A 23,504-nucleotide genomic window follows, 5' to 3' on the forward strand; every position below is an offset into this window, starting at 1 on the left:
GATACAACGTCAAATGAAATTAAGATTTCGTCGGGGTTGATCTTTATGTGCTCAATTCTTGTTTTAAAATCTTTTGCGTCTTTTACGTTATATTGCGAATTCTTTGTCAGGTTCTTCAATATGTTGACCATATATTTACAAAGATCGATAGCTGGGGAGTTAATTGTGGAGCATATGGGTCTCAAAGGGGTGCCATCTTTGTGAATTTTGGGTAGAGAATAATTTAAAATTATTTTTGCATTTGGTTTTCTTGATATTGGGCTTTTGTTTTCAGATAGAATGTATTGTGAATTGCCTTCCATTACGAAAACGTAAACAAACTCCACATTTTTGACATTAGACTTAAGAAAACTAGCTGGGTGACCTTATTAATAGATCTTGGGGGAACATATTCAAATAAAGTTTTTCTTTGGTTAAAATATTGTTTATTACAAAATAATAACTCTCGGAATTAAAAATACTCTATATATTTTTTTTAATAAAGGACACACAAGTCTACAAAATTTATTAATCAACATTTTAATATTTGATCATATTATCAACGGGGAATGAACGTCTCAGACCCATACATTTTTCACGATCAATAAACAAAGCATTCACTTTATTACGCAAATCACTTTCCAAACTGGCACGAGTCTTCAACAAACTCTGATGTTGGGCTTCGGCCTCCTGAAGTTTGTGATGCAAATTGTTGACCACACTCTTAATGTCTTCGACTTCTTGAGTCAAACGTAATTGGGCATAATCTCTGCAAAGAATATTCAAAAAATTAAATGTTGATTATAAATATATAATTTATTTAAACTTACTTGCACAATTCAACACCGGGGCGATGAGAGCGTGCCTCCAAACGGGTTTGTGCCACTTTCAAGGGATTCGATTTATCCTGTATGGCCTTTTGCAATAGGAAGATATGTTTCTCCAAATCGAATAGTTCCTGTTGAGTTTTATGCAAATGCAATTGGATTTTATTTTTCGATTCTGCCATTTCTTGGGAACGACGATCAAAGGCATTGTTTGTATTATTCCAGTGGTCCCATACAGAAGTGGCTATGGCATTAACCGTGGCCTCTGCATCACTGCGTAATTGGGAGAGTTTTGCTCTCTCCGCTTGTGATCTAAGAGAAAAAAGAAAAAAACAATAGAAGACACATTTTTCAAAAAAAAAAAAAAAAAAAATCAGATGTCTATAAACAGCTATACCAAATTATCGATCTTTCAGATAGCTTATGTTCTAGTAACCTGTTTCTCTAATGTAGTATTTTAACCATTAACATGATTACCACTCACCTACTAACACGTTGACTGCTAGCCTCGGCCCAGGATTCCTGTGTGCTCACCGTAGGATCGTATTTCTCAATACCACCGTAGTAAGCCAAACCTCGGCTATAATTATTCAATTGATGGCACACCGAATCAATGCCCAATGTCGATTCCTTACCAGAAACATCTTCTTCCAAAAGATGTTGGGCAGCACGACAATCATGGGCTTGATTTGTGATCTGCAATAGAAGTTAATATTACATAACTTTTTGACTTTCAAATACAAAAAAATCTCACCCTCTCATGTAACTCCTTAAGTTTGTCACGAGAATTACGCAAATTATCAATTTCCAGCAGCAAAGCTTTCTCAACACAATCGTGCACCTTTTCAACACCAGCACGACCTTCACGATGATAAAGACATTCCTGGGCGATATGCAATGGTGCCTCCAAATCCAACATTGCTTTGCCACATTTTCGTTTCAATTCGGAAAATGCCGATGATTCACTGACCAACTTTTCCATCTCAGTATTTAATTCATTTCGCCAAAAAGTCACATCTGTTATACGCTCGCCCAAACGCCGACCGGCATCTCTTTGACCCTGGGCGGTTTTCTCATCTGTTTCACGCATAAGACGTATTGCATCGTTGCGCAAACGTTCCGATTGATTGCTGGAAAAGAAAATGGATTTTATAAGAGGTTATGTGGCCTTTTTTAAGGACAATGCCTCGGGGTTTCCAATATTCGAGTAAAAAGGGGGAAATGTTGTAAAGAAAGCTAGGAGATAATATAAAGTTCCGACCAGAGCAACTGACTGTTATTGGACCAGTGTACGTGGGCCTTAAAAAGTGAATCTTTATTAATCATTTTTGGGATTAGAGTAGAAACTCAATGGGAACCCAAAATGCCAAATTACAGTCAGTTCGATTGAAAAGCTTAAATAAGGTCTATAACAAAACGTGGACCAAGATCTATTAATAAGGTCACCCAGCTAGCGAAAGTCCGTTTTTTTTTCAAGTCTAATGTCAATAATTTGAACTTTGTTTAAGTTTTTTATAATGGAAGTTCATTTACAATAACGCATTTTGATTGCAAACTGGAGAGGCAGGTAAAAATCAGGTGGTCTCCCTGGATAACCTCATTAATACACATTGAGGTGGACCGTCGTAAATCAACATATAATTTTATTTCAATCAAGGCCTATTAAAAACGTAATCCAGGGAGATCAGCTGCCTCTCATGTTTGCTGTCAAAAGCCATTATTGAGAATAAACAGAAGACTTTCACTTGCTGGAGACCTTATCAATAGATCTTGATTTCAATCAGGAATATACATGCTCTTTTAGCTACCCCGGTTTGAAGATTTCGATGAGTTACATTTTAAGCATTTTGACAGTACAAATGAGTATCAGCTGGTCTTGTAATCAGTGACCTATGTATGAGGTCAACCTGTATACTTCCCTTGTCCTGGTTTCTATTTTGAATTCCTTACTTCCACTTACCGATTTATATTCGATTCTGCATATTTCGACAAATTATTATTGGCCCATTCGCCCGGTGTATAACGTGTATACAATGCCGCACGGGCTGCATGTTGAGGATTTCGATGAAACCCAGTTACTAAATTTGGAAATGTCAACGGTTCCGTGGTCATATTGGCTGGGGCAAATGTTGGCTTTACCAATTGATTGGTTACCGGTTGTTCGGCAAGATTTTTCACTTCAATCATTTCATAGCTCAACGTTGGTCGCCATGGATGTGGATGGGCGGTCTACAAACACAAATGCAACATAGCAACAACAAATAACAAAATTATTTATTTAATTTATTTTATAGAAAAAATTAAACCAACCTGATATGAAGTTCCAACTCGAGGTGGCACGGATGGCCCAGATACGGGTTCCATACACGGTGGAGCGCCAGCGGTGCTCCATGGCTGTAATTGAGAATACATAACAGTTTCTTCAAATTTCGTACCCATTTTAAAATGAATTTATTTTATCGGAATTGACAAGAAATAAAATTAAAAAAATACACAAATTTCAAAAACCAATATTTTTGAAATAAAAAATAATGACAATTTTTCAAAATTAGTAATACAGTTCAACAAGGTTAGAATGAAGTCCTAATATAAAATAAGAATTCTTTAGAATAACACAATCTAATTAAAATTCCAAAATTTTTACAGTGCCTTACTCCACCACTACTGTGCCTTGTGTATATGTATGTATATATTTTATGAAATTAGTGAATGAACTGAATACATATGATTCCATTAAATTTCGATGATCCTTGCGTTCCACATATTTATTGCCTTTTTCCGTTGGCCATTGATCGATTAAATCATTTTTCACCAAACGATGATCGAAAAGGCGATTTTCAATATAGACATCTTTAAAAAATTTCATTTTTTGGAACGGCAACTTATTTTGATTTTTAATTAATGTTCTAATATATTCCTCCTTTTGTTGAGTGTGTGTGTTTTTAACTCACTATGGGTACACTTGACTTTAATAATAAATCTTTTAAGGTTTCAGTTTTAGGATACACTGGTGGATAACGTTGCTGAAGAAACTTGTCTTCATTTTGCCAGCAAATCATTTACACAAACACGCCACCGAGGGGAAAAAATAAAAAGGATGTGTTCCCTTATACCGTAAATAGAAGACTAATCAAATTGTTGTGGAATTTCCTTTGAAGTAAACAATGTTATCCCTCCGGATACTCGATCGTTATTGATACAACTTTTATTTTTTTATTTGGTCAACATGACAACCATTTGTTATTGTCATTAGAAAAAATCAGGACTATGTCAATGTAAAATATATATGTTTATAGGAAGTTTTGTTTACTTTTATGTCTGTTGCTAGGGGGTAATAACCACAGACAACATGCAATTTATTGATTTAACCTTGATACTACTTTTGTGCATATTCAACATTTTTTAATTAATTTATAAAACAAAGGCTTGGCCGAGCAATTCCAATTCCAGTTTCCCTTTCCCATTTCCTTAAAATTATCATAACATAGCCTTCCGCTGCATTATCGCCATACTTCGGGTTATGCATATGTGTTAAAATAATTATGCTATTTATTTACTTAATTAAACATGATATTAATTTAAGTTATAATCCAAAGACACAACTTTAAATACAAACACAATCCATTATTTTAATTTCATTACTATTTCCTATTTCCTGTTTCCGTTTTCAATTAATTTCCCTCCTTTTAAAGCCCTTGTCATTTTGCCATACCATTGCCACCAAAATATAAGAATTACCGATTACGGCATTATCGACATACAAACAGCTGATCAATAATGGCAATGTGTTGAACAATTGTCATTGGTGCAATGATTTCATTTTAAGTATTGTATATTGTGATTTTTTGTTCGTTTTTTAATTATTATTTCTGTTTTAATTCATTTAAAAACTATATTAATAATAATTTATATAAATAATAAATAATTGTATCGAATGATTGATTTAAACACATCAAAGGAACGAGTGATAAATAGTTCACATAGTTCATTTATTTGAATCATTCAATTGAACAAGTTATTTGCGGACACAACATTTTATTTCATTTCTGGAAAATCACAACACATTTTTGAAGCATATTATTCTGCATATCCTATGTTTGTTATAATCCTCACAAAATTGATTCGACGCTAAGAAGGAAGTATATCCGCAAAACCATAAAATGGTTGAAGAAAAAGAAGCAGAAAACAAAGACACAGAACAGCCAGTTGTTGACAATGCTGCCGATGTGGAACGTCAAGAGAAGGAAGAGCTGAATGCATTTCTTACCGAGCTGAAGGCTAAAATAGCCGCAAAATCACAGCTACGCTATGAAAATACTAACTTTCAGCTTCCGGAGGAATCCTATTTTGTTAAGTTGGATTCCAGTCTGAAGCGTAACACGGCATTTGTGAAGAAGCTAAAACAATTTACGGCAGCTCAATTAGATGCCTTGATGAAGGATATGAAAGGTTTGAATTTGAGTAAATACATATCGGAAATATGTTCAGCATTGTCAGAGGCCAAAATTAAAATGACTGATGTTCCCGCTGTGGTGTTACTATGCTCGAAGTTACATCAAACCTATGAAGATTTTGATAATGAATTCTTTGAGGCATGGCAGAAGACATTACAACTTCGGCCGGGTGAGAAAATAGGCAATGCCAGTAAACTACGAGTGGATTTACGGCTGTTTGCCGAACTTGTTAGTTCGGGAGTGATTAATACCAAGCAAGGTTTAGGTCTGTTAGGCAATGTTTTGACCAATGTCATATCTCAGGATAAAGAAGATCATAGCAATTTCTCAATTATATTGTCATTCTGTCGCCACTGTGGTGAGGAATATGCCGGACTTGTGCCCAGGAAAATGATAAACTTGGCAGCCAAATATGGTAATCAACCCATACCGAAATCAGATTTTCTGGCTCCCGATAAGCAGCAGAATTTGAGGAATCTTCTAAAGGATTACTTTAAGTATTTGTGTAAATATTTACTTTCGGAACAGGCGGAATTAATGAATATGACAAATAATCTGAAGAAGGCAATGGCCTCTAAAGGTGGGTACAAAATTAAATCCAATTGAACAAAATTTTGTATAATGTTTTTTATTCTTGATTTCAGGTGAAATTTCCACCAAAACAAAGGAAAAATGTGAACTAATGCAGGCGAATTTCGACAAATTACTCTCATCGGCCCAAACACTTTCCGATTTACTGGATGAACCCTTACCCGAATTGGCCAAAGAAATTGAACCTTGCAATCCTGATGCGGTCATTGAAAATATGATGGATGAAGCGGCACTTGGCGAATTAGATCCATGGGGTGATGAAGAAACAAAAAGTTTTTATGTTGATTTACCAGATTTAAGGCAATTTTTGCCAAATTTTTCTGCACCGAAAATTGATCCAGCACAAATTGAAGACACCTCACTAATGACTGAGGAAGCGTTAGATGCTGAAATTGACAATGATATGGATTTGGATGATCCTCCATCGACAACATCTGATCCTGCCAATGATAAGGATGATAAAGATGATGATGTTGGTGTTTTACCGGATAAAATTGGTAATGCCTTGATGGAAGCTGGTCGTATGAATAATCAATCGGCTGGTTCAATAAAACAACAATTTGCCCAATTCTTAAAAAATCTTAATAATTGTGTTAACAAAGAGTTAATCGATTCGGCGGCCATTGAATTTCTACTTAACTATAATACGAAAAATAATCGCAAGAAATTGACGAAGTCCATTTTTGGTGTACATAGGTAAGTTGATAGAAAATGTAAACTATAGAAGTTCATGAAAAATAGTTTGAAGAATCCGCCTTTATGGCTTAGGCGATCCTTGAAAATATATTCTTTAACAAATACAAACTTATGGATCAGACAATCCTTGAAAAATAGTCTAAAGAACGGAATAGTCTCCTAGAAAAAGTCTTTAAAAGATCCAAGCTTATGACTTCTACTATCCTAGAAAAAATAGTCTTTAAAAAATCCACACATATGTCACGGATGGTCCTTGAAAAATATTCTTTAAAAACCGGATATGATTCAGATCCACAAAAACTTTTATTAAATAAAAATTTTTTTTAATTGCTTAGGCGATCCTTGAATAGGCCGGTAAAAATATTAATTGTTGTTTTATTCTTTTCCTTACAGAAATCGTTTGGATTTGTTGCCATTCCTTTCACGATTTGTGGCCATTATCAATCTCTGTAATACCGATGTGGCATTGGATTTATGGGAGTTGCTTCGCAAAGAATTCAAATGGCATATACGCATGAAAAACCAATTGAACATTGAATCGAAAATTAAAGTTGTACGTTTTATGGGTGAAATGGTTAAATTTGGTTTACTCAAAAAATTCGATGCTTTGAGTTGTTTGAAAATTTTACTACGTGATTTTCAACATCATCAAATTGAAATGGCCTGTGCTTTTATCGAAGTGGCCGGTGTTTATTTATACAATTGTAAAGATACCCGGTGGCTGATGAATACCTTCCTCGATCAAATGATGCGTTTAAAAACTGCCACAGCCTTAGATTCAAGGCATGCTGCCCAAGTGGAAAATGTCTATTATTTAGTTAAACCACCAGAGGCAGTGAAACAGGATATTGTTTTACGGCCACCCATTCATGAGTATATACGTCATTTAATATTCGAGGAATTGAATAAACAAAATGTAGAACGTTCGATTAAAATATTGAGGCGTATCAACTGGAATGATCCAACGGTGAGCAGTTATGTAATCAAATGTCTGTCCAAAGCATATCTATTACGTTTCCCTCTAATTCGTTGTCTGGCGGATTTGCTTTCGGGTTTGAGTTCATATCAAGAACGTGCTGTTACCATGGTCATTGACAATGTCTTTGAAGATATTCGTGCAGGGCTGGAAATCCATTCACCAAAATTGGCTCAACGTCGCATTGCCATGGCTAAATATTTGGGGGAACTTTACAATTATAAATTGGTTGAATCTACAAATATTTTAAATACTCTCTATTCGATAATTTCATTGGGAGTTTCCACCGAGGAGGGTGTTATTTCACCCCTAGATCCTCCAGATAGTTTGTTTCGTTTGAAATTGGCTTGTGTTCTATTGGATACATGTGGTCCCTATTTTACCAGTTCAACAAGTAAACAAAAGTAAGTAATCATTTAATTTTTAAAATTTTAACAAAATCTAATTGTTTTATATTTTTTTACAGATTGGATTATTTTTTGATTTTCTTCCAACACTATTATTGGTATAAGAAATCAAATCCGATTTTCAGCAGAGTCCAGGATACCCACGATTTGTTTCCCATACTTGTCGATCATATGTATCGTGATTGTTTGGCCAATGTCCGACCGAAATTAAAATTATTCAAGAATTTGGAACAGGCAAAGGAAGCCATTGAAAAGCTGAGAGAAAAACTATATCCCCAGCTTAAGGAATTGACAGCGCAACAACAACAGCAGCAAGATGCAGATGAAGCAAATAATTTACAACCCATACCGGAGGATAGTGAATTTGATGATGGGGTAAGTGGCAAGCAATTTTTTTATTCTTTTATGAAACCTCTAAACGAATTGAAATAGATCGTTATTAATTAGCATAGTTTGTGGCAGCGCTAGTATTTTTATACAATTAAAAAACCATGCTTATGACTCAGATGATCCTAGAAAAAAATCATAAAAATCCAGGGGTCTGACTCAGAAAAAATATTCATAAAAAAATACTCGTTTATGTCTCAGATGATCCTAGAAAAAATATTCTTTAAAAAATCCATGATTATGACATAGATGAACCAAGAAAAAATATTCTTTAAAATGTTATGATTATGGCATCATATATGACCTTGAAAAATTATTCGTCCAAAATCCACGCTTATGGCTCAGAAAATCCTATATAAAAAATGTTCTTAAAAAAATCGATGTTTATGTGTCAGACGATCCACGCATATGGCTCAGATGATCCTTGAAAAAATATTCGTAAAAATACAGGCCAATGGGTCGTATGATCCTTGAATAAATGTTAATAATTCGCCCTTATGGCTCAGTATGATCCTTGAATAAATGTTAATAATTCGCCCTTATGGCGCAAATGCTATTATTTAAAAATCCAAGATTTCGTTTTTTTTTTTTTGAAAATGTCTTCGGAATTGGCAGTAATTTGGTATCTTCATATTTTTATTTATTTTTATTATTAATGCCATTTTTCCCTCTGAAGGCCAGTGATGACTCATCCTCTGAAATGGATCGACGGCCACGTGATGAATGCCAAGATGACGAATATGCGGGTAATCAAGCAAACACCACTGACTGGACCGAAAATGAAGGTATGCAAGATGATGATGTTGTCCCCGAAATACCTAAAATTCCCGAAAAAACGAAAGAAGATTTAGAATTTGAACAAATGTTTGAAAAAATGGCTCAAGATTCATATCAAGAACGTCTTAAGGAAATTGTCAAACCAAATACAAAAGATATACCTGTACCTATGATGGTACGAAATAATAAAAAATCCTATGAACAAATAACTTCCGCGGCAAATGCAGCAGCAGCGGCAGCCACTAATGCAGCGCCGTCATCATCATCATCGGCTGGCACATCCTCCATTGACTCCAAAAATCCTCCCAGTGGTCCCATTAATTTCGTGCTCATGGTACGCGGTGGTAAGGGTGGCAAACAACAATTTAAACAATTTGTTGCACCCTCCGATTCTCAGCTGGCCATAAATTTAAAACTACAAGAGGAGAAAATACGCGAAGAAAAGGAAAAAGTGAAACGTTTAACCCTCAACATTACCGAACGTATCGAGGAGGAAGATTATCAAGAATCCTTAATGCAATCACAGCGTAGCAGCCAAACCAATCTCTATACCCGTCCCAGCAAACCGAAATTTAAACATCAAAAAGGTGCACCAGATGTTGATTCGATATTCCATTGAAATGGCGGCACCGGACCAACCGACCTAGATGTGTTTATTATTATGTGTGTGTGCGATTAAAGGACAACGACGACAGTTACTCTTTCTCTAAATCTATAAAATGGATTTATGTTGCTTCCAGAACAGAACAGACCAGTAAAGAGTGAGTGAGTCTCCGGGTTTTGTTATCCAGTTGATGAGACTACAACTCCTCCTTCTCCTCTTTCAATGGACTTTCAAGGGGCGTAATATGATGCATGCATTTGATCAAGTTGTGCGGCTTGAGGATAATTGCCTGATACTCAAACCTTGAATGATTTGCTGTTAGTTTATAAAAAAAAGAAACAAACACGCCATCATTTCTTTAAAATGATATAAAATCCAAGTAATTGTATAATTATTGTGTGCATCTCTCGTATATATATAGTTCTTCCGAATGAGAGATTTTTATTTTTTTGTTACAACAATCGAGTTCATTACTTTTTGAGAAAAACAAATAAAAAAACATAGAAACTTTTAAAAGTATTTTTTTTTATTGTTCATAGGGGAATTTCGAAATATGAAAAAGGAAACAATACATGGGTCTTCTTCATAGAAGAGCTGAAGGTCTTCTTCTTCATAGAAGAGCTGAAGGTCTTCTTCTTCATAGAAGAGCTGAAGGTCTTCTTCTTCTTCATAGAAGAGCTGAAGGTCTTCTTCGTCTGAAAGGATGGATTATTGACGATTTTGAATTAAAAAACAAATGTTTCTCTGTTCACCCCGGTTCTGGGTTTTAAGGCAAAAGAGTTGGTAGCTGATCCATTTGTTTATCGGAAGAAGGTTGTCTGCAGACTGGACGATCTAGAAACTGTCTGTTTTATACTGGTTGAAGTTGCCCAAGATATCTTATCATCCATCCCCCTAACTCGAAGGTTATGATTGAGAAGAGGTCTTTCAAAATACATTTTATTAAAAAAACAAAGGCTTTATTTTTGGGGTGTATTCAACATTTAATCATGTTAATATTAATCAGTTCAACTACATACTGAGATATTTTCATATATTTTTGTTTTTCATTAAATAATATTAAAAATCATACAAATGAAAATAAAATAAAAAATCTTAAATGTTATATAAAAAAATTAAAACTTATGCTTAAGTAGAGAACACTATGAAATTAAACAAAAAAATAATAATAAACGAATACAAATTACACAGAATAAAAAAAACACATAAACAAATTTTAGAATAAAGACACCAATGGTTAGATAGATAATACGAAACTAGGAGACACTAAATAAATAAAAGAAAATATTTTTTGTTACAAAATTAATATTAATAAATGTGTGTTTTTTGTTGTGTTTGTTATGGTAAATAATACAAAAAATTATTATTGTGTATTTTGGCTTAATATTGCATAGATGTTGCGTTTTTATTTATTTTTTTAATTTAAATTTTATTTTTGGGATATGGGGATTTGGGTGTATATCTTATACAAAAAGAATTTTAAGTTTTAATTGCATTTTAGTCTAAAGACAATTATTTGATTTTGTGTGTTCAATACATTTATGTTTGTTTGACTTAAGTTGTAAGTTATTTGATTTTTTTCTTTCTTAAAAACTAGAAATAAAAAAACCGTTTTTCGATTTCGATTTTTTGTTACAGTTTGTTTCTATTTAAAAAAAGTACAAAATATATTTGTATGTAAAAAAGTTGTTTGTTTTTTGAGGCACATATTTTAGTACTTTGTCAAGAATATAATATTGTTTGGTTATATGGACCTATAGATGAAAAAAAATAGACATACAAAAAAAGGAGGGCATGAAGATACACACTTTTGTTTTTTTTTTAGAATATAAAATTAAGTTCGACTTAGTAATGGCAGTTAGGGGAGAAGAGACGAAGACATTATGTTAATCATTTAAAGATCCAAAAAAGAAAAGAAAATTTTAGACAAAGACATTCAAGATTTGGTTTTCGAAGTGTAGAAGAAAAAAACATTGTTGGGATTTTTACTATATATGGCATATTCGGTGTTCCTAAGTTTAGTTTCTTTCCTCCAATGCTGTTAACTACTATATTTTAAAAGTGATCGGCAATAATCACCACACAATTCTTCCCTCAATTTATTTGCCAGCATACATGGGATTCTTGAAGGTGGAGGTGGCTTGTTTGTAAATTGGATTTTCACCCTAAAAAATACAAAGGAAATTTTTATTATTAACAATTCAAATAAGAAGAATTTCAAATCATTTCTACTCACCGCATCCCATTTAGCCATACTGCGTTCCTTTTCAAATCTAGCAAATTCACGACGATCATGAATTGTCGTCAACAATTTCCACAGCAGCAAAATGGCCAAACCAACCAACACAATGGCAGCAATAACACCCAACACAATACCCAACATGAAAACTTTAGGTGGACATTCACGTTCAGTCTGAGCTGTGACAATAATTTTGTTATCCTCTTCACGATACTTGAATTTGAATTTACAATCGTATTCATCATAGAAGATACACAAATATTCATTTTTCGTTTCATCAATTTCGACTTTTTCAACTTCAATCGGTGTAAATAGGGTACAGTTGGTACGACAATCCTCTTCATCCTTTAGCGGGCCGGTACGATATACTTGACATTGGGTACAATCTTTAAGTTCATGACAACGACCAGTACATGTGGGACAATATTCACAATGATCACCGGAATAGCGTCCTTCACTAGTCGATTGACATCTGAAAAGAAAAAGCGAGAGAGAAAGGGAGAATTAGAAAATTGAAATAGAGCAGAATACCAATAGGTCTTTTTTATGGAAGGGTTGGAGATTTTTTCTTTTGAGAAGAGATGAAACACACAGAAGAGGTTGGAGGTCTTATTCTTCATTGAAGAGCTGAAGGTCTTCTTCATAGTAGAGCTGAAGGTCTTCTTCTTCATAGTAGAGCTGAAGGTCTTCTTCTTCATAGAAGAGCAGAAGGTCGTCTTCTTTATAGAAGAGCTGAAGGTCTTCTTCACAGAAGAGCTTAAGGTTTACTTCTTCTTCATAGAAGAGCTGAAGGTCTTCTTCTTCACAGAAGAGCTGAAGGTCTTCTTCTTCATAAAAGAGCTGAAGGTCTTCTTCTTCATAAAAGAGCTGAAGGTCTTCTTCTTCATAAAAGAGCTGAAGGTCTTCTTCTTCATAGAAGAGCTGAAGGTCGTCTTCTTTATAGAAGAGCTGAAAGTCTTCTTCTTCACAGAAGAGCTGAAGGTTTTCTTCTTCTTCATAGAATTGCTGAAGGTCTTCTTCATAGAAGAGCTGAAGGTCTTCTTTTTCATAGAAGAGTTGAAGGTCTTCATTTTCATAGAAGAGCTTAAGGCATTATTTTTCATAGAATAACTTAAGGCATTCTTTTTCATAGAATAGCTTAAGGTAATTTAACATCAAATGGTCTTCTCATAGAAAACTACAAGTTCTCACAGTAATAAGACATTTTTGTAAAAGACCGAAGATCTGCCAAGAGGCCAAGAGATATTTTCAAAGAGAGTTCTTCTCGCAAAGGACAAATAGTTTTTCTCAAAACTCAAATTATCTTCTTCAAGAATACCAAGAGAAAACCAAAAAGTCTTTACAAAGAAGACCAAAAGTTCTACTCACAAAAGCCAAAAAGTCATTATATAGATGGTCAAAAATCAATAGGCCTCTTTATAGAAAATCTCCCCATCAAATTGTATTTAAAGAATGTCAAAAATCTTCTCACAGAAGTATAAAAGTTATTATCCATTATGCCCTTCGGAAGACCATCAACCCTTCTTCTAAAAGTAACTTCAATCTTCAAGCATTTTTATACAAAATGCTAGGTCATCTCAAATATAATTTCCGATGATTAAAATATCTGCTACTTACTCGCATTTACCGCATACACATTCACCACGTCCGGAACAAATTTCACCACCACCGGGAGGATAACAACTTTCATTCGATGTCTTACAATTGCAACCACTGCCCGACCATCCAGGTTTGCAGATACACTGACCGCATTCACATGTACCATGGTCGGGACCCGAACACAATTGCTGCTCGTGACGTTCACACGAAAAGTTATCACATTCACAGAAACGTCCCGAAATCACTTCCTCAGGATTAGCACGTTTTTCACAATCACATACACCACACAAACATGTACCACGTCCGCTACAATCCACAGCCGAGGTGTTATCAGCACGACAACCATAATCATTGATTTTCTCCGGATGAATTTCATTGTTCGAACATTCACACGAATGACCAAAGTGCATATCATCACAATCACAAATGCCGCACATCAATTTACCATGATTATTACATTGTGGTGAATTCAATTCATAACCAATTGAACCGGGCTTTTCACAATCACATGAGCACAACATTTCCAAGTTGACAATTAAACTTTCATTAATACCGACAGGATAGATTTGGATTACTTGATTCCATTCAGCAGGATCAGCAGGGCAAGAGGTTACCATAATTTTCGCATTGAAGGTGACAATATCACCAACTTTCAAGCCATCACATTTCGAGGTGGGCAATTCGGTGTCACCATTCAAACAGGTCGAGTGATAGGTGATCTTTACGTGGCTGGTGGCATTGTCTTTCATTTCAATGGAAGAAGAGATTTTCTGTAAGAAAAAAATAAGATATTTAATAAATATTATTATAAATTTTAAAGAAACTTTAGGGAGGTGAAGGCAAGAAAAACTTACGCTGTATTCCTCTCTAACCAAATCGACAACGTTGGAAGAATCATTGGATAGCACAGCACTGGAAGAACCCTCAATGTGTTGAGATAATTTCTGATATACCGAATGTTGATTTTGGGTAACGGCGAAAATGATGTTAATGGAATTTTGTTTGACCTTGTGATTGATTTGTGAAATACTGGGATAATCCTGTATAACCGAATGGGTATAGAGACCAGCGGAGTTCAAATGGCATTCACCATCGTTGGGTGTAATAACGCCACCAAGCTAAAAATAAAGGAAAATTAGATATTTTATTAGTCAAAATTTCAAAAAATTTGAGATGATATAGTATAACTTTCCATCCTCAAGGAGGAATTTACTATAGCTGTAATATTAGGGGGTGTTCCAAAGTCTTACCTTGCCATCACCAGCATAATGGAAACCAGCATCTGTTGAAAAGACCAACAAACGACGAGCCTGTTCACGCCAACCGATTTGTTGACGACAAGCTATGGCCTGCATAATGGCATCAAAACCACCTTCGGGAGCATCCAAATTACCAGAAACAGCAGCTTTCTTTACTTCAGTCTAAAGAGGTGAAGATGATTATTTGTAAAAGAGAAATTTTAGGTTATTAATTTTGAATATAAGAAAAGTGTATACATTAGAGGGATTAAAAGGAACATTAGGTTGGAAGGTACACTCTTGTTTTGCAAATTAAAATTTGTTAAATTTAGAAATTTTTCAAAGCAAAAAATATTAATTTTTAGGTTATAAAAATAAAATTTTTTAAATGGGTAGTAATTATGCCTTTAAATAAGGTTTTAATTTGGAAAATTATGGGTTTTATAAAATCAATTTATTCGAAACCCTCAAGGCAATACATTAGGTAGAGGGAATGTATACGATTACCCCAGTTCTAGTTGGAAAAACCTGTCATTATATTTGTGACAAAATTAGGAGAGCTGCATGGACATTTCAATGGACATATTCGGTAGATACGAATTTATTGATGCAGATTCTCAGTCAGAACGGACCACGGGCATATAGAAATATAGTGGATCTTTTTGGTTCGACCATGCACAAACTAAGCCTGTGAAACTTTTTGAGGCACCAAGCTATAAACACAGTTCTGTTCGAACGTCACACTCCATATTTAGGGGTTGTTTAAGACCGGTAATAAAATTCCCATTTGTTTAAGGTCGGTAGTCAATATTATCATAAAGTCGACTATTTCACTGTTTTTATTCCGAAGTCCTTCAAAAATGATACTTTTTCGGTTCGTTGAGCGAAAAGTATAATTTTTTAAGCCGAACAAATTAAAAAAAAAATATTTCCAGGTTCGTCGGTCTTGCCCGCAGCTCATCTAATTTGAAAGACCATGTTCCGAAATGTTGTCCTACACTTGATCTTTCCATCGTATTCGTGAGCTTCACCTTCTGCGTGAACCATCTGTTGGTTGGATTTTATATGCCTTTTGAGCTGGGGCATCCTCATCCATTCTCACAACATGAACTAACCAACGTAGTCGCTGTAGCTCGATACGACTGACTAGAAGATAGGGTACAGCTCATGATTCATTCGACGGCGATATTCACCGTCGACGCATATCTGCCCATAGATTTTTCGGAGAAATTTTCTCTTAAGCACTCCAAGAGATGCCTCATCCGCTTGCGCAAGTACCCAACACTATTCTCCGGATTTCAAAGCTGATGTTATTAGTATCGTGGTATTCTTCAGCCGATCAATTGGTATTCTGACATCATCTTGGCTAGATGGTATACAATCTATCATTTCTTATTGGTTCTGGGTATCTTCTTCGCCGTTATTATTTGATACCAAAAACTGTACAAAATGCCCCTTCCAGATCCTCAACACGCTGTCTGTATCTGTCGCTAGATTTTCTTCTTCATTCCTACAGGAGGATGTGGCCGCTCCAAAGCCTTCGGTTTGCCGCTATACTCGTTGGTAAAATTTCGGGACTTCATTCTGGCTAGGTTGTATACATCTATACCTTCATCTATAAATGGTTCTGGGGTATCTTCCTTCCATATCCTCATCACGCTGTCTGTATTTGTCGGCAGGTTTTCTTCTTCATACCTACAGGAGGATGTGCCCGCACCAAAAACGTCGTATTGGTGTTTTACTCGGTGAAAAAATTTTCTGACTTCATTCTGACTCCTGTATATCTCGATTTGCTCACACTCATGTTTTTCTTGTTCTTTCCCCTGTCTCACTTTCTCTCTTGTCCGCACGAAAAACGTCGTTTTGGTGTTTTACATTTTTATTTTTACTATTTTCAATTCCATTTTATCCTATCCTAGATGTTAAATTTACGTTCTTTATTTTATCGTGAGCAATTTTCTATTTTCAAATGAATGTAATTCGACCCATTTGCATTTCCCAAGGGCAATGTGTCATATTACCCACTCCTCAAGTCATTCATCATAGGGTTTTTGCTATCAATAGTTTTTTAAACCTATTTTCAATGTATTGCCCTATCATCAAGAAGTTTGTGAAATACTTTCAAAGCTTATCGGACCCAATGACCGGTTGATAAGTAAACACATAACTGAATGAACTACAAACATACATAACAGCAAATTATGTATGGTTGAGTGTAAATAAAAATTATTATGTATCGCCCTGAGGATTCAGATTTTATGAAAGATAAATAAATGAAAAGAAAATTAAAATAATTTAGTAAAGCCAAAAATTATTATTATCTGTTAAAAAAAAAGACTTCACAAGAGTGTACCCTTAAACAACAAGGTGCAGCAGCGCATTTAAAAAAATACTCCCAGCTCATTTAAAATATAGGGTGTTCTTTTGACCACAATCATAGACTCCAGAATACAATCAATAGTATCGAAAGAAGTACGCTTAAATAAATAACCAATATAAAAAGGGGTATCCATACAATAACTCTTTTTATTTGGCATTTTCCTTGGATTTTAACTGTATATGAATTAATAATCAAATATTTATTTCTCTTTTTTTTAATTTGTTATATTCCGTTATAACCTCACTTTGAAGTATTTGTTATGAAACTACTGCACCTTGTTATTATAATAAATAAAAAACAATATTAAATAAAATAAAAAAAGGAAAACAATGATTAGAATGTGTGTTGTTAGAAGAAGAAAAAAGGAAAACAATAACATGCAAAAATAGTTAAACAAAACATGCTCATGCAAACAATAAGACAGCCAATATAATAAAAAAATAGTTAAAACAAACCAAGCCAATTCAAATAAAACATTAAAAACATGCAATTTTTTTTCAAAAAGCAATTTTAAATTCAAGCAAACCAATAATTTAAAAAAAAACGAGCAAATTCAAATGCATAATAACTACGACAACAACAACATATAACTTACTGAGAACCGATAGGTGTCCCTGCTTAGTGGCATGGCATTTTTATAACCATAGGGTGCAGCACAGCCTGGACATGGTTCTATCATGCTAATATTTTTTGTTTTACCAATTATATATTTATTTTATATATAGATAATATATAAGTTGATGCAAATGCAGAGGAAGAGTAGAGGAGTAAACACACAAATTACGATAATGTGTAGAGATGTTTATTTTTTTGTTTGTTTTTAATGGAAAGAAAGAAGAGAGAGAAAACACAATAATATAAATAACAAATGATATATGAAGAAAATACAACACACAAAAATAAAATTGTATTCAAAAAAAAAAAAAAAATAATGGAAAAGTGTAAGTAAATACTAACTTAAAAGAAATATATAAATTAATAATACCAAAGTACGGTCATATTAGATTTGGATATGTTTACAAACATTTATTTGAAAATTTGTTATTGTGCAAATAATTTAATGTTTGTGAAATATATTGAGTAGAGCATTCATTTAATTTCGTACTATGCTAAATATTTATCTAATCTGACCGTAGGTTGCTTTTAAATAAAATCAATGACACACACACACAACTGCTACACAAAAATTAATGGATATTTTATAGAAATTTTTTCAAATTGTTTCCCGAAAATATTTCTTATCCAATATAGATTTTTTATTGAAAAATTCGAATTATGGTAATAATGGGCCGAAATGTAAGATGTTTAATAAAATTTTTATTTAAAAAAATGGGACATGGAATTTCCGTCTCGATCAAAAACAACGTCGAATGCAAATTAGAAAATTGGTATCAGTCTGCATTATCCAAACCTTTTCTAAACTCCACATACGGGGCAGTCCTCGGAAGAATTGTCTAAGTTTTCTGGTCCCCAGGAAAAAAGCTTTGGGAACTATGTACGTCATTTATCCACCAACTACAAACGACTGAAAGCACTTCTTGTCCCGATAATAACTCCCTACAAACTGCACTTGCAGTTGGTTACCAAAGACCACCATCAAGAAACCCATGGTACGATCAGGAGTTTCGTTATGTTACTGAGGTGAAGAACACAGCGTATGAAGAAGAAGATACCCCAGAACCAATAAGATATGACGGTATAGATTGCATACCACCTAGTCAAGATGAGTTCAGAGTAGCAATCAATCGGCTGAAGAATAATAAAGTAGCAGGCGCTGATCTGTTCAAAACTGGTGGTAAAATGCTGGTGTGGAGCATGCACCAGCTCATTAGTACAATTTGGCTAGAGGAATGCATGCTCAATGATTGGAACCTCAGCATCCTGTGTCCCGTGCACAAAGAAGACCTCTGCAAAGTCGCATAAGATTTATTGATAGTTTTCTAAAAAGTCTAAAAAATCTATTTTTTTGAACAGGGCATAGAATAACATATTTTCTTCTCCGTCGTAACATGGAGACCTATGAAAGTCATTTAATTCCGCCAAAAAAATTTAATCAGATTAACGGCGAACTTTTTATTTATAACAGATTATTGTGGAACAGTTGTGTTATAGCATTTTCAAAAAATATATAAAGCAACACCAATACAATTAAAATAAAGATATATCGAAATTTAAATTCATATAATGGTTAACCAATAAATATTATTTAATGACTTAGATATGTGTTTAATTTAGAAAATCTATTGATTTCATTCTCTTGGGCGTTTACACTTCTATTGTGTTTCAAAACGCATTGAATTCCATATTCGTTACAATCTTCATACTCCGTAATATTACAACATTGAAATGTCAAATGGGAGATTCTAACGAGTATGGAATTAGCGCCGACGCCACCTTCCTTTATTATTGTTGACACTCAAAAACTCTCTTTTCGTTGGCCTACCAAACAACAGGTAATCTGTCACAATCTCTAAATTTTTCCACTCTTCTATTTTTTTATCAATAAAGCAACTGCCTTTATTTTAATTTAAATCTAAAAACGTTCGTGTTTTTATTTCTTCTATTTTGCACGCAATTTCGGCGTCAACATTTTGGTCCATTCGAACCGGAGACGAGTTTTTGGAAGCGAAGTTCTAATTGGTTTTTTTCTTGTTTGCATTTTTCAACAGCAGAATAACAAAAACAACAACACCACATCACCATCCCATACCTCATCATCCCTACACATAATCACCATCAATATCATCTTCATCAACAAAAGCAGGTAGGTCAGTGCAGTGTTTTTTTTATTTTCTGTGTGAGCTCGCGAAAAAAAAAAATAATAACAAACATAATAATAACAACCAAAACATAAACAAATTCGACGGCCTATTTGCAACAAAAAATACAACGGCCGCTTTACAACGTTTTGTCGTTTCGTTTGTCTCTCCGTCTGTCGTATATTAGTCGCGGACGGACTAATCGCGATCAGTGAAAAAAGGAAAAAAAAAATTGTTAAAATTTTCGTATTTAATTTGTGGTTTTATTCTGAAAAGTGAGTGATTAATATTTAATAATTTTTCTATTAAAAGTTTTTAAAAAACAATTTGTTTTATTAATTGAAATTATTAAATTATTTTCAAAATAAATAACAATAATTTGAAACACCCCCACTCACTCTAATATTTGGTTGCATTCTATTAGAATAGCAAGAAAAAAATAATAACCAAACGCAAAAATATTTTCGTTTATTTCTTTTTCCACTGATCGACAATACACAATTATATTACATACTACGCTGGTTGTTACGTTGGTTGTCACCATACACAATTATACTTACATTGTTACGTTGGTTGACATACGTACGGTCAGCCACTAGCCTATCGTTTAACCATACACACACGCTATACACATACATACCATTTGTTAGGCAGCCGTCGCTCGCCTTGTTGAGTTGTTTTCTTTTGTTTCTTCTTTGTTACGTGTACGCTACACACATCGGGTCGGTCGAGTGTGGTTAGTTAACACGTTTGGTACAAAGTTGAAATTTTTTGTTTATTGAATTAGTAGTGTGTGTATGACTATTTGAAATATAGTTGTGTATAATAATAACGCAATACACCCTACAGTCCGCATTGGTTGAAATTCATATAAATAATAATTTTTCGTATTATTTATATTGAATTTAATTAAAAATAATATAATTTTGATATTATTCACCTTGTTATATATTTATAAAACATTTATTTTCATTTAATTTTTTAAATTGAGTGGAAAATTTATACATTTTTTAAACCTTTTTCGAAATTTTGTCGATATTTCGTTCATTAATCTTGAAAATTAAGCTTATTCGTGTAGTTTCTTGGCTACAATTTTGATATTATCGTAAGATTTTTGGCATTTATCGACAATTATTTTCTATTTTTTGGATTTCAATTCAACTTTTGTGAGTTTTTGATAGAATCTTTGGAAAATTTTGGAACATTTTCGTCATTTTTTGGATTTTATTTGTCATATAAACAATTTTGGTTGGTTTTTCGAACAATTTTTATCGGTTTTCAAATATTATTTCGGATATTTGGATTGTTTTAGCTAATTTGAGCTAATTCTCATTGGAAATTGTGGTAAGATCGTCGGTTTTTTTAAAACTTGTTGGACATTTTTTTGGAATTTTATTCAAATATTGGAAAAATTGTTCAATTTTTTAATTTTTATTTCGATTTTGGTATTTTCCTTAAAGAAGTTGGTGTTTCTTTGGAATAATTTGGATCGATTGGTTAATAATCGAAATCAGATTGGCATTTTCTCAATTATTCGAGTCCTTTGTTGAGAAAATCATTAAATTTTTGTTATTTTCGTTCTCGATTGAGAAAATCATTACATTTGGAAATTTTTCGTAATCCTTTTTGATTGTTGAGCGGTTTTTGCATTTAAGACTCCAAGATGTTTACTCCTTTGGATAGTTTTATCAGAGTTTCTGACTCTTTTGTCAAATTTGTTGAATATATCCGGGCAATGAAACCCGAAGATATAAATATTTTTGCTCTGGAAGTCCGTAGCGCCGAACTAGGAAAAGTTTGGAAAGAAACAGAGGATAAGTATAGAACGTGTATTCTCTATTTGGAAACGTCTGAAGAGACGACTAAGGAAACTCTCGAGTCGGCGGATCGGAAATTTGAGGTAGTGTACCAAAAATATATGGATTGTTTATCGAACTTGAATTGTAAGCTGTCAGAATTGAAGGGCGAACAACAATTGTTGAACTCCTCTCGTAGTAGTTCAGTAGCTTCTCTAACGCAGCATCACTGTGATATTCCTAGGGAAGCGCAGCCATCAGATGTAGCGGTAGGAAAATCGAGGTCTTCTCCCCACACTCATCCGGAGGTGGTTAATTCAGCTACTAGCTCTCCAATATTGCGTATTGAAGATCCTAGTACTCCTCAGACCTTCACAATTCCCCCAAATTTAGACAGTGTACATAGTCTAACATTACCTCCATGTGATACCGATATTTTCGAAGGAGATTTTCAGTCATGGCCTACATTTAGAGACCTTTTCAGCACGGTTTATATAAATAATACGCGTTTGAGCGATATTGAGCGTCTTTGCCATTTAGTGCGCAAAACCAGTGGAGAAGCTCGGGAAATTGTGTCGAAATTTCCTTTAACGCACCGTAGTTTCGGTCCAGCGTGGAATGCGTTGAAAGACACGTATGATAATCCGCGTTTACTTGTCCACAATCAATTGAAAACCCTGTTTGCTCTGCCGGTACTTCAAATTGAATCCACTTCGGGTCTTAAAATTATCCAAAGAGGAATTAATGGTTGTTTGTCAGCGATGTCTATCTATGACATCCCAACAGAAAATTGGGACCCATTTTTAGTGTTCTTATGTCTTCAACGGCTACCCAAAATTACTCAAACCTTGTGGGAGCAAAGCGTTAGGGACAAAGCAGCTATTTCACTTTGGAAAGATTTAGATAGCTTCCTAACTGAGAGAATTAGAACTCTAATGTGCCTCCATGATATGAGAGGAAGTGAACAGGCACCCAAATCTAGCGTAAAAAGGGTCCAAACACATTTGACTAAATCGGATACGTCAAATAATTTAAAGTCGCCCCAAAAAAAGGATTGTATTCTCTGTCCGCAACACGTCCATCAACTTTTTGAATGCCCTCGGTTTAGAAATATGTCGATTTCTACTAGATTCTCGATCGTTAAACGTCGTCGCCTTTGTGTCAATTGTTTGCGAAAGGGGCACGAAGTTAAAAAATGTCTCAGTAAACATCGGTGTTCTCACTGTAGCAGAACACATCACACTTTGTTACATCGCAACGATTCCTCACCTAACAAATCGCCTTCCGTCCCAAGTCCAACTAATAGAAATATAAATATCGGGGGAAATAGACCCTCTAGTAATTCGGTCAATCCAACTCTTCCATCTACGTCGTCTTCTTGTACTCCTCGACAAGTTTTCCATGTAGCACAAAGTTTGAAACTCCCTGTCTCGTCAACTAATGTTAGCATTTCGGGCGTAAATTGTGCAATTTCGGCAAATTCACGCAAAATTTGTTCGATAAAGATCGGAAGTCCCTGTGATCCCTCGGTCTTACTATCCACCAATGCATTAGTGTTGCCAATGATATCGGGAAGTTTACCATCATTCTCTGTCTCCTCAGATTTTAAGTCTCAAATGCCTAATCTTCGTCTGGCTGATGTTAACTTATTCGATTCTAGACCAGTTGATCTTCTGCTAGGTGCCGATTTATACCCTAAAATATTGTTAGAGGGATGTCGTTCCATAATTTCGGGAACTTTGCTGGCACAAAATACAGTTTTCGGTTGGCTCGTTACAGGACCTATTCCTTCGTC

General features: G+C 34.3%; 3 protein-coding genes across 3 annotated transcripts; 1 reads left to right on the top strand and 2 right to left on the bottom strand.

Moving 5' to 3' along the window:
• Positions 1-519: 519 nt before the first annotated feature.
• On the bottom strand, positions 520-3,872 carry LOC133335811 (tektin-3). The gene is made up of 7 exons (XM_061544108.1): positions 3,758-3,872; positions 3,117-3,200; positions 2,767-3,035; positions 1,561-1,936; positions 1,291-1,502; positions 810-1,118; positions 520-748 (listed from the first exon to the last, which is right to left on the bottom strand). Exons 1-7 carry the CDS (start codon positions 3,863-3,865, stop codon positions 520-522), a joined length of 1,587 nt encoding a protein of 528 aa, XP_061400092.1. The 5' UTR covers positions 3,866-3,872.
• A 1,094-nt stretch (positions 3,873-4,966) lies between these two features.
• On the top strand, positions 4,967-9,713 carry LOC133335813 (regulator of nonsense transcripts 2). Its single transcript, XM_061544111.1, has 5 exons — positions 4,967-5,840; positions 5,905-6,547; positions 6,941-7,927; positions 7,990-8,305; positions 8,994-9,713. Exons 1-5 carry the CDS (start codon positions 4,967-4,969, stop codon positions 9,711-9,713), a joined length of 3,540 nt encoding a protein of 1,179 aa, XP_061400095.1.
• Positions 9,714-11,796: 2,083 nt separating this feature from the next.
• LOC133335812 (integrin beta-PS) lies at positions 11,797-17,864 on the bottom strand. The gene is made up of 6 exons (XM_061544110.1): positions 17,750-17,864; positions 14,787-14,957; positions 14,391-14,654; positions 13,555-14,306; positions 11,935-12,409; positions 11,797-11,863 (listed from the first exon to the last, which is right to left on the bottom strand). The coding sequence occupies exons 1-6, from the start codon at positions 17,831-17,833 to the stop codon at positions 11,798-11,800; spliced, it is 1,812 nt and encodes a 603-aa protein (XP_061400094.1). The 5' UTR covers positions 17,834-17,864; the 3' UTR covers position 11,797.
• Between the last annotated feature and the right edge of the window lie 5,640 nt (positions 17,865-23,504).

Source organism: Musca vetustissima, unplaced genomic scaffold (genome assembly GCF_032173495.1).
Source record: "Musca vetustissima isolate MV318-11 ecotype Yass unplaced genomic scaffold, APGP_CSIRO_Mvet_v1 utg30107, whole genome shotgun sequence".
Classification (NCBI taxonomy): Eukaryota; Metazoa; Arthropoda; class Insecta; order Diptera; family Muscidae; genus Musca; species Musca vetustissima.